The 12,230-nt window shown below is 41.6% G+C and overlaps 1 protein-coding gene across 1 annotated transcript in view; it reads right to left on the reverse strand.

Moving 5' to 3' along the window:
- Positions 1-12,230, reverse strand: part of EXOSC5 (exosome component 5) — a 40,052-nt gene that overhangs the window by 6,339 nt on the left and 21,483 nt on the right. The window contains exon 5 of the mRNA XM_033954966.1: positions 6,072-6,161. Coding sequence (XP_033810857.1) covers positions 6,072-6,161 — 90 coding nt within the window. The remainder of the gene's footprint in view (positions 1-6,071; positions 6,162-12,230) is intronic.

The following is a 12,230-nucleotide window of genomic DNA, read 5'->3' on the forward strand; positions in this document are numbered from 1 at the left end:
AAGGTAAGCAGAAAACAAAATATTATATGAAGAAAACAAAAATTAATCTCATTTTCTAACTGGGGAATGACCATTCAAAGGCAAGTGACTGGATTAAAAGCTTCCTCGAGGTTGCAGGGGGCAGGATCAGTGTCAGAGCTCCACAATTACTGTGATTGTATTAACATGCACCCCCCCCCCCCCCCCGTGGGTCTCCAAATGTGTGTGGATGAAAGGGCAGTGGGAAGGAGGTAGCGGGGAAGGAATCCAACAATGGCTGCTTCTGTTTCAGTGATTTCAGTATAACACAGGCCCAGAGGAATTACAATTAAGTGGTGGGAAAATGTATTCTCTTAAGCCTCAGTTTTCACGGAATGTCTCCTTAAATTGGTACTTTTCAGCTTTGTGTTTCCTTCATGGACTGCGCATCCTGCCACAGGGTGGTGGAATTTGGTTTTCAGCTCAAAATTAATGTTAGTGTTACCAAATTAGAGGCCTATGAAAGACAGCCAAACCTCAGTAAGAGGGGCAGGCTGTGATTCTAGACAGACCCAAGAAACTGTTGAGAAAGGGGGACCCCCCAACCTCTCTTCTCCCCATCCCTCCCCCTCCCCTAAACCTCCTTCCCCATCCCCTCTTCCCCCCCCCCCCCCCCCCGAACTGGTAACTGCTGCTAAGAAGAAAAGGGAAAGGCATGGGTATCAAACAGATGCTGTAGTCATTGAGGATGGGACTAGGGTCAGAGCAATGCTAAATATGTTCCATCTTCTCGTGCTCCTGTTGAATGGAACATCCTATGGGAAGCATCGAGGAGCTGGAACATTCCAGATGAAAACAAAAAGAGTGCTTTGTTTTGGCTCTAATTATAATTCGAAGAATAAAGTGGAAGGAGAGGAGGGGAAAATCACTGCTCCTGTCACAGCTGCTCTTTTCTCATTAACAGCCCTCTCCACCAGCCCTGGTTTTAACACGTCAAACGTGTCTAATCCCTTCTGTGCATCTTCTCGTTCTGAGCCATTTAACAGGAAATATGCGAATACAACCCTGTGCCAATATGATTTCCAAAAAAGAAATGAAAAATAAAAGCTAATTCTAGTTTAGAGAAGGGCTTTGGGGGGTTTTTTATTTTCTTGTTTTGCACATTTTGCTCTAGTTAAAACTCTTCACTAGTTACCACTGCATTTCCTCCATCCCTTGTCAAGTTTCACTCTCTAAGCCTCCTGCAATTCAGTCTCTCCTTCCACCTACAGCAGCTGACATGTCCCAGACCAGAAGAGAATTAAGGCCCCAGGGCCAAATGCAGACAGGTGGGTGACCATCAAGAACAGGCAATAAACCTTCAGAGCACTTGGCCAATTACCAGGGGATGGGGAGTGGTCTTCTTAAGAACATTGAAATCCAATCTGATTCCAGTAGGAATACTGAAGGCCAGATTCTCAAAACTTTGCGGTCACAGCTGTTATTGTAGCTATTTCAAAAAGGCGAGTAGTTATTTAAAAAGTGCATGCAATTCTTCCAGCGCTTCTGAGAATATTCAATGTTGTTCATATTATAGTTCCACGCTCGTGCGATTTTATTCCGTTGCAATTTAAAAAGCATAAAAGTTCTAAGTTTTAACGGAAGTTCATCTGTAATCCTGCTAATAAAAATCAATAGTTATGAATAAAATATAAATAAATAATAAGTAGATAATCGATATTAACTGGAAAAATTTCCTTTAGATATCTTTTAAGAGGTCATTGGTTGTTCATATCGCTCCAGAAATTCTTGTAATTTTTTAGGGTCCGAAAAATTTTGAGTTTTATTTGCAAGAGTAACTTTCATTACTGCCGGATAGAGGGATTATTATATTCAATAAGAATGATATAAATTTAGATTTCTTACATAATATTTTAACATTATAGAATACTAATTTTCTAATGAAATGTTAAATTTGATGCTAATATGTGAGTTAATCAAGTGTGTATCTTTAAGTTTTATATGAGTTTATTTGATACACTTGTAACATACAAAAATGAATAAAGAATTATAAATCAAAAAAGTGCATGCAAATGAGGCTGGTGGAGAGTAATGAAGGTTCGCTAAATTTACGTGAGACGAGTCGCTGGTGATAGTGATTGGCAGAATACACTATGAAAGAGACGTAAATGTGTGCATTTGATAGGAAAAGCAACGCCATTAACGATGTATCAATCATAGGTGTGCCAGAGCTACTGGATAAAGGGAAACGAGAAGCGATGCGACAATGGTTTCAACAAGCACACATAAGACAAAACTTCCCCCCCCCAAAACTGCTTTAATTCATGTAAATCTTGTAATTTGTTTTTAATGTCATATTTTGTCATGAACCACAGCCAGAAACACATAAGACATGGCTATAATGCACACGGCTCAAGAATCATGCTTTTGTCTAAAAAAAAAACCCCCCAAAACTATAATTTATGTGAATCATGTGTGTGGGGGAGGGGTTCTTGAGTCCTAGTCAAAACACATGCCAGAGATTCGCCTTTCACAGTAATGGCACCCCCGGACCAATCGCTGATTTTTGGTTGCCAAAAGTCAATGCCGCGCTTGGAGAATCACTCAGTGATGTTGAAGAATCCACCGGAGTGCTCGTTTAAATACTAATAAGCCCATTTGCATGAAAACAAAAAGAAACCCAATGGATCAGCAGTAGATCATTTAGAGCAAAACACAAATGAAGACTGCAGAAGTGATGTCCGTGATGCCAGTGTTTATTCAGTCAATCAGATGATGTAGAATCGCATATCAATATCAAAGATTTAGGGCTCCTTTTACAAAGGTGCGTTAGGGCCTTAAGGCGCGGAATAGCGCGCGCTAAATTGCCGCAAGCGCTAGCCACTACCACCTCCTCTTGAGCAGGCGGAAGTTTTTCGGGTAGCACGCTAATCCGTTGTGTGCGCTAAAAACACTAGCATATCTTTGTAAAAGGAGCCCTTAGTGCATGTGTGTTGTAAAACGCGGATTATAAATAAACCCTCCCATAAAATCCACATATGCATTGAGAGTTGGGGACCCTACACGGTCCGTGTTTCGACACAACCATCTTCCTCTGGGGTTCTAAGTGTGCATGAAGGTTTTAGAAATGAATTATGGGCGATGTAAAAATTCCAATAGTGATATCAGTGTTATAGAAGTGATTTGTGTGGAGATAAGAATAATAATGCCATGATGCTGAGAGGACGTTAATAGCGATGAATGCCAAGTATTTAGAAATACAGTGAACCAAAATGGGTATTTGTGCAGTGATGTGTGTGACTTCCAGTATTGTAAGTGAGGTGAAATATGACACAAATTTATAGAAGTGAATTGTGCCTGTGTGGTGGTACGACATGGAATAATTTGTGTGCGTTTGTGGTGACAGAGTTGAATGTGATTGACCAAAATGTGCAACTTGAAAAAAGTACGTACCAGAGGTATCTGATTGTGGAAAAAATGCCAATGTGGATGTACTAAAGATGAAGAAATCCTTCAAAGTAAGAAATGGTTGTAGTAATAAATAAAATATTAATTTAATTAGTTAAAATTGAAATTTAATTTAATTAAAATTTAAAACTAATCCAAGAAATGGAAGAATTAATATAGAAGTATCATAAGTTGAATTTGTATTGAGATTGTGACCACAGAGGAATAATAGCTTGTCACAAAAGGTTAAAAGACCTGTTATGAGAATAAGACGATAAAATGATAAAACAATTAAATGGTGCATGATTTTGGCAATAATAGTCCTTGAGAATATATTATAGACAATAAGAGAAATAGGATAATATACTAGTAGTGGAGATCTATTAAAAATACAGTAAACCATAGCAACAAGGGTTTGAGCAAGTGAACATATGCTTGGTTTTAATTAATAAATAGATCTTTATTTATTACTACAACCACTTATTACTTTGAAGGATTTCTTTATCTTTAGTGCATCCACATTGGCATTTTTTTCCGCAATCAGATACCTCTGGTACGTACTTTTTCCAAATCACACATTTTGGTCATTCACATTCAACTCTGTCACCATAATCTTTATTAAGATACTTTCACAGGCACAAACTCACACCAATTATTCCTTGTCATATATCACCACACAGGCACAATTCACTTCTATAAATTCGTGTTATATTTCACCTCACTTACAATACTGGAAGTCACACATCACTGCACAAATACCCATTTTGGTTCACTGTCTATTTCTAAATACTTGGTATTCATCACTATTAACATCTCCCACTCTTTCAGCATCATGTCATTATCATTATTCTTATCTCTCCACAAATCACTTCTATACACTGATATCACTATTAGAATTTTTACATCGCCCATAATATGAGGGTCATTTCATAAATAATGCACACTAATTTTTTTAATTTACATGTTTGGTTGGTTTTTTTTTTCCAATTATTTCTTTACAATCCTTCAATATAGCCTTCCTATTTTGCAATGACAGGAAGGGCGGCCCATATGAGGGTGATTTTCCAAAACATGGTACGATATTCAGAAACAAATGACTAATCATTCTCAGGCGTTTAGAAAGAAAACAAATAAACAAAAGTGCCTTTTCATTCAAGGCAGGGGTGTCCAATGTCGGTCCTCGAGGGCCGCAGTCCAGTCGGATTTTCAGGATTTCCCCAATGAATATACATGAGGTCTATTTGCATGCACTGCTTTCATTGTATGCTAATAGATCTCATGCATATTCATTGGGGAAATCCTGAAAACCCGACTGGATTGCGGCCCTCGAGGACCGACATTGGACACCCCTGATTCAAGGCCTATGTAGGGGAATTATTAGTATCAGACAAGAAATAATATAACGACCGAGTCCCAACGTCTAGGAAGCTTCATTATTCCATTCAAGACACCATTTTTGTTCAGTTGCCAAACGGCTTGGGTACTGGCGGAAGAAAGCTCTTCCAGAGATGCAAAATGATGTCCACGCATAGGTTGTTTCAACTTTGGAAAAAGGTCAAAGTCTGGTGGACTCATGCCTGTACTGTAAAGAGCATGAGGTAACACCTCCCAGCTGTATTTGCGTAGTTTTTCAATGACGACATTCCCTATATGCGGGCGAGCGTTGTCGTGAAGAATGAGTGGCCCTGCCAAGAGCAACTGAGATCGAGTTTTGTGCATTTTTTGCAAAAAATCACGATAATACACTGCTGTGACACTTCTTCCACATGGATCGTTCGTTGTCTGTGATGATGATGCCTTCATGATCATAAGCAAAAATCATCATTTGTTTGACTTTTGATTGAGCTCGTTGAAATTTTTTTGGCCGTGGGGAAGATGGAGCTCTCCACTCATCATTGAAAAACTACACAAATACAGCTGGGAGATGTTACCTCATGCTCCCTACAGTCCAGGCATGAGTACACCAGACTTCGACCTTACTCCAAAGTTGAAACAACCTATGCGTGGATATCGTTTTGCATCTCTGGAAAAGCTTTCTTCCGCCAGTACCCGAGCCGTTTGGTAACTGAACAAAAACGGTGTCTTGAATGGAATAATGAAGCTTCCCGGATGTTGGGACTCGGTCATTGCAAAGCAGGGAGACTATATTGAAGGATTGTAAAGAAATACTTGAAAAAAATAAAACATGTAAATTAAAAAAAAAGAGTATTATTTATGAAATTACCCTGTAATTAATTTCTAAAACCTTCATACACACTTAGGACCCCTGAGGAAGACAGTTATGTCAAAACATATGGATTTTGATATTGATATGTGATTCTACATCATCTGATTGACTGAATAAATGCTGGCATCATGGATATCATTTTCGCAGTCTTCTTTTGTGTTAAGCCCATTTGCATGGCAGAATCGGAGACTACTAGGAAGCTCGGAAAAGACCACAGTAAGCCGTTTTGATAATTCACCACTAAAATATGTGCCCGCTAAACTGGCTAGAACCGGTTTAGCGACCGCATTAAAGGCAACCTTAAGTTTTGAGAATCTGGCCTCGAGTTAGAACCTAAGACTCCAGTGATGTAATACCAATGACAGACAGCGTTGTTGGTGCCAGGACAGGAACAGAGGTACACACTCATGAGCTCAGTATTCCCCTCCCTTTGACCCACCTCTTCGATGGAGTAGGATCCCCTGGATGTGATCATGAGGACTTTCTTCTCCAAGCTGTCAATGGCGAACGTCAGCAGAGCTCTGCTCTCCTGAGAACATGCAACAAAGGCGAGACCACAATCAGCATAAGGAAGGAACTGTCTAATCTGTTCTCACTCTTTCATTCCTTTCTCAAGTAGGTCAAGGTACTTTGCATTCGGTTACAGTAGGTATTTTTCTAACCCTAGAGGGCTCACAATCTAAGGAAAAATGCTTGAGTACCTGAAAAAATTCATGCAAACCATTCTGAGCTCCCTGGGGAGAATGGTATAGAAAACTGAAAAACTAAATAAAGTTTGTAGCCTAGATCAGTGGTATTCAACCCAGTCCTCAGGGACCACCTGGCCAGTTGGGTTTTCAAAGTCTTTGTCATCCATATTCATTGTGAATATCCTGAAAACCCAACAGGCTAGGTGGTCTCTGAGGACTGGGTTGAATACCACTGGCCTAGTTAACAGAGGATGACGCAAGTTGCCAAACATCAGGAGCCACAGTGGGGATTTGAACCTGGCTTCCCTGGGTCTCAACATTGCTCTAACCAAATGAATCACAAACTGTGTGCCACGAGTCGCCAGTGCCGGCCGCCAGCCTATAAAACGTGCCTTTCACGGAGAGAGGCAAGTCCTGTAGACAGTCAGCCAGGGCCAGCATCTCTTCTCCTCCCCAGCACCTCTCCTGATGAGCAAACAACCACCCCCCCACCTCACTGGCGGCTCAGGGCCTTTGCGCATGCGCAGATGCCAGTCATCATCATCGCGTCAACATCCGTGCACTTCCAGGTGCCTTCTAGCCACGGCCCACTGTTTAGCGTGGTGTTACTCCGGATAGTTTTATTTATTCATTCAATTTTCTATACCGTTCTCCCAGGGGAGCTCAGAACGGTTTACATGCATTTATTCAGATACTCAAGCAGTTTTTCCATGTCTGTTCTGGTGGACTCACAATCTATCTAATGGACAATGGGGGGATTAAGTGACTTGCCCAGGGTCACAAGGAGCAGCGTGGATTTGAACCCACAACCCCAGAGTGCTGAGGTTGTAGCTTTAACCACTGCGTCACACATACTGGTCTAACCATTAGGTATGCAAAACTAAATACCAAAGAACTATTGAAAGAAATAAAGCAGTATTCTTCATTGAAGCCAGGAGGCCCCCCAAAGGCTTTTGAAAAGCTGTTGAGATCAGGACCAAGTCTGGAGTGCATCTGCGCATGTGACGTGGCGACGTCACACACATGCGTGCATGCGTACGATGCCATCAGGTAGCATCTGTGCATGTGCAGATTCACTCCAGACTCGACCCGAAGAGATGAGGTTTGCGTGGGGCTTGGGGGCAGAATGAGGGATGGCCACACATCCTCTTTTTCCATTCTGCCCAGTGCTATCTTAAAACTTCCAAAACATTCTAGAACTTGATGGCCTCCTCAACACCATCAGCCTTAAACTTGCTCCTTTTCATTTTCACCAATAAGGGAGGGGGGAAGTACCATATATACTCAAATAAAAACCGAAGTATCATTTTTCCCCCTCCAAAAAGGGGGGAAAAAGGTTGACTCGAATATAAACTGGAGGTTAGAAATTTGGGTAATCACGGTGAGCCTTTAAAGCAGTGGTTCCCAAACCTGTCCTGGGGGACCCCCAGCCAGTCAGGTTTTCAAGATATCCCTAATGAATATGCATGAGAGAGATTTACATATAATGGAAGTGACAGGTATGCAAATCTCTCTCATGCATATTCATTAGGGATATCTTGAAAACCTGACTGGCTGGGGGTCCCCCAGGACAGGTTTGGGAACCACTGCTTTAAAGACTGCTCACTTTCCCTCCCCATCAGCTATCTCCTAAGTCACTAAACATAATACAAATATCTGTGATGCATATATCCCAAAACTCTAGTAGTGTCATAGAGGGTAGGTTATTCAGGTCAAAATACTACTTTTTTCACACACATACTCTATGTATCTTCCAAGATCTCGGCGGTACCACTGCGCAAAACCCAAGTTTTGTATGCACAGGAGTTGGTAAGCAAATCATCACTGGTCTTCAGTTTTTTATATATATATTATCATTTTTTCTTTTTCAATTTAAATATATTTTATACTTTAATAACTTCAATAAATTATGTTAAAGTTAATACTCATCTTATGTATCAACTCGGCAGGGTTTTAAAAATTCCGACGTAGGACTATGTTTTGCCATAGGTTTTTCAATAAAATTCCCCTTATGCAGCCGAGATTGTTAGTCCCCAGACCGCCAAGGTCTTGGAAAATACATAAGGTATGTGTGTGAAAAAAAGCAGTATTATATCCCAAAGCTAACATATTCACAAGACCCCTACAAAGGAAAACACAACTACAAGCAACCACAAACTTAAATAAACGTAGACAAAAATCAAACTTAAACCTCAAGAAGCCATATGCAGTTCAACACCAGAGAAAGAGAAACAGCACTCTACACTTTGGAAAATACAAAGAAAGCAGTGTAAATTTACAGTAAAACTGCATTTTCTGTTCATGAAATAAAAAATATTTTTCTACCTTTGTTGTCTGGCTATTTATTCATATTTATCCAAGTTTCTGCATTCTTCTGTCTTTTCTTAATCTTCTTTAGGGTCCCAGTCTATCTTTACTCTCCTTCACTTCCTCTCCTACATCCTTTTCTGACTTTAACCTTTTCCTTTCAGCTTTCCTCCATTTATTTTTCTACATCTCTATCTGCTTTTATTTACAGATTTCCCATCTCCCTCATCCTGTTATTCTCCAGTTTTTTTGCAAACTCTTCCCTCTCTCCCCCCTTCCAGCATCTTCTCTTGCTCTTTTTCCCCCTTTATTTTCACTCTTCTAACCAGTATCTACTGTCTTGCCCCCTCCATCCAGCATATCCTCTCCCCTCTTTCCTCAAACATGTCATCTCTCTCCTTCCACCTCCATCCAAGATCTCTCCTAATCACCCTTTCCCTTTGCCACTTTCAGCACTACCTACCTGGGGCTCTGGCTGTGGGGAATGGAGTCGCGGGTCTGGGGCAGGCCCAAAATGCAAGGCAGGCAACTGATTCCTCCTGCCCCCAGCTGTCCATGCTGTTTGCTGGCCACTGGGAGAAGGGGGGAGTGAGGAGTCATTGGCACATCTGGATTGCGATGATACCTGCCTTTGGTCCTTGTCCCACTAAACCGGCTGGTAATGAAGAAATCAGAAGTCGCGGGGGCCTTCCCTCTTGAAAAGTCTCTATAGGCTCTGCTGGTCTTGATCCTGCTCCTCAAAATCAGGAAATAACCAGGGAGAGGCAGGATCGAGACCAGCAGAGCCTATAGTAGTGACTAGACAAGAGGGAAGGCCCCCCGCAGCTTCTGTCTTCTTCATTGCCAGCTGGTTTACCGGGACCAGGACCGGGACTGATGGTAGGGCTCATCACAATTCAGATACGCCACCGACTCCTCACACACCCCCAGCGGCTGGCAAACAGCATGGATGACTGCCGCAGCCACCACCGGGAGGAATCATATGCCTGTCCCACACTTTGGGCCTGCCCCAGACCCATGACTCCATTCCCCACAGCCAGAACCCCGGTAGGTTTAAATTTTGATTTAAAATTTTTTTTATAGTTAGAAGTAGTCAGGTGTAGACTCGAATATAAACCGAGACCCCCATTTTTGGGCCCTATTTTTGGCCCAAAAATCTTGGTTTATGTTCAAGTATATATGGTAATTATCAAGTAGGCTTACTGTTAAGACAGAAGAAAAGGAATTCAAAGCACAAGGAACCACGCACAGATTCAAACCTTTAATAAAAGGACATGTCAGTGCTTACCGCAGCTTAGTAAAAGGACCTACGATATGCTAAATGAATCATCAAAAATTATTATTATTTTTTCAAAAATTAAATGAACAAATTGCATGCAAATTGCATGAAAAGAAAAACAAAACAAAACATAAATAAAAATGGCAAGGAAACACATATGTCAGCAAACAAAAACTCAAAGAAGACACGCTCCAAAAAACAGGACCACATGTTCCCATGCCATCCTCGCACGTGACCGAAGAAAACTCAGGCCAGACCCCAGTATGCATCTGTCAAACTCAGCTCTTGCAATGAGCCCGCTGAAACGGGAAAGAGAAATGGCTGCCAATAAAGGGAACTATTACTACTCATCATTTCTATAGTGTTACTAGACATATGCAGCACTGCACATCAAAACACAGAATGCTAGGAATGATTAAGAAGAGGATCACAAACAGATCGGAGAAGGTTATTATGCCGCTGTACTGGGCCATGGTAGGTCCCCACCTGGAGTACTGCGTCCAGCACTGGTCGCCATACACAAAGAAAGACATGATACTACTCGAAAGGGTCCAGAGAAGAGCGACTAAAATGGTTAAGGGGCTGGAGGAGTTGCCATACAGTGAGAGATTAGAGAAACTGGGCCTCTACTCCCTTGAAAAGAGAAGACAGAGGGGACATGATCGAAACATTCAAGATAATGAAGGGAATAGACTTAGTAGATAAAGACAGGTTGTTCACCCTCTTCAAGGTAGAGAGAACGAGAATGCACTCTCTAAAGTTAAAAGGGGATAGATTCCGTACAAACGTAAGGAAGTTCTTCTTCACCCAGAGAGTGGTAGAAAACTGGATCACTCTTCCAGAGGCTGTTATAGGGGAAAATACCCTCCAGGGATTCAAGACAAAGTTAGACAAGTTCCTGCTGAACCAGAACGTACGCAGATAAAGCTAGACTCAGGGCACTGGTCTTTGACCTAAGGGCCGCCACGTGAGCGGACTGCCGGGCACGATGGACCACTGGTCTGACCCATCAGCGGCAATTCTTATGTTCTTATGACATTCTCTGCTCAAAAGAGCTTACAATCCAGTCGAGACAGACTGGACAAGGTGGTGCATCAGATACACTGTGCTTAAGTGGGGGAATTACAGAAGGAATGATAAGACAGATACTGATGCTTAGAAGGGGGGTTGGAGTTTGGAACTGAAAACATGTTCAAAGAAGTTGCCTTTCAGTCTGGAGTCTGCCAGAGACAGAGCCTGGCTATTGAGTCAGCAGTTTGTTCCAGGTATATGGTGCAGCAAGGTAGAAGGGAAGGAGTCTGGAGTTGACTGTAGCTGAGCAGGGTACAGATAGAAACTTATCTGATGAGTAGAGTGGGGGGATAGTGTGGGGATAAATGAGAGAGGAGAGATATCGAGGCAGTAAGAGGTGTTTGAACTGTACTTTGAAACCGACAAGGAGCCAGTGACTTGAGGAGGGGGTCCAATAAAAAAGTGTATGGTTTTTATATACTCTTTATCTGACCTCTCATATACCCAATCTTCCACCACAATCCTCAGAAGTACAACCTAGGGCTCAAAAGATTTTCATTGCCCCCAGGGTTTAAGCACTACTTGCTCACTGGATCCTGCTATTGCAGTTCTAATAAATATTTTATAAATAGTTTAAATATGCTTAGCTTTTTTATTTATATCTTTACTTAGCTTATATGTGGTCTTCCTTTAAGGGATAACGGTGCCAACATGTTTCACCTGAAAGTTTTATCAAGGCCACTCATCCCTTAAAGTAGTCTGTTAGAGTGGTGATAAGCTTTTTTAAGGGATGAGCGGCCTCGATAAAACTTTTGGGTGAAACATGTTGGCACCGTTATCCCTGAAAGGAAGACCACATATAAGCCCTTCAGGCTTTACTTGTTTTGTCAGGTTCTCTGCATCTTTGCATATGCAAATTCCGGACTCCTGAGGAAGGAGTGTTTTCTGAAACATGGATTGTGTCGGGTCCTGTGGACTCACACCCGAGAACCTATATATTTTATAAATTGAGGTTTTTATACCTTGTACATCGCATCTGCAGTTTTTTCTTTGTTTTGACCAGCAAGCTTACCATTCTATATATGACGGAGCTCAGTTTTGGTGTTCTCCGTCTCCGCCTGCTTGTGGATGATTATAATCCACTTGACTCTGAATTCATCTGTTGAGAAGACCAGGAACATATGCTTTGCATGTTTGGATATGAATGTTTTTTTAACATCCCTCCGACACAAGGGTTCTGCTGAAACACGGCCCATGTCTGGTCCTTTATTAAAAGGTTTGATACTAATTTACTCTTCGAGGTCCATTGTGC

Source organism: Geotrypetes seraphini, chromosome 8, assembly GCF_902459505.1.
Source record: "Geotrypetes seraphini chromosome 8, aGeoSer1.1, whole genome shotgun sequence".
Classification (NCBI taxonomy): Eukaryota; Metazoa; Chordata; class Amphibia; order Gymnophiona; family Dermophiidae; genus Geotrypetes; species Geotrypetes seraphini.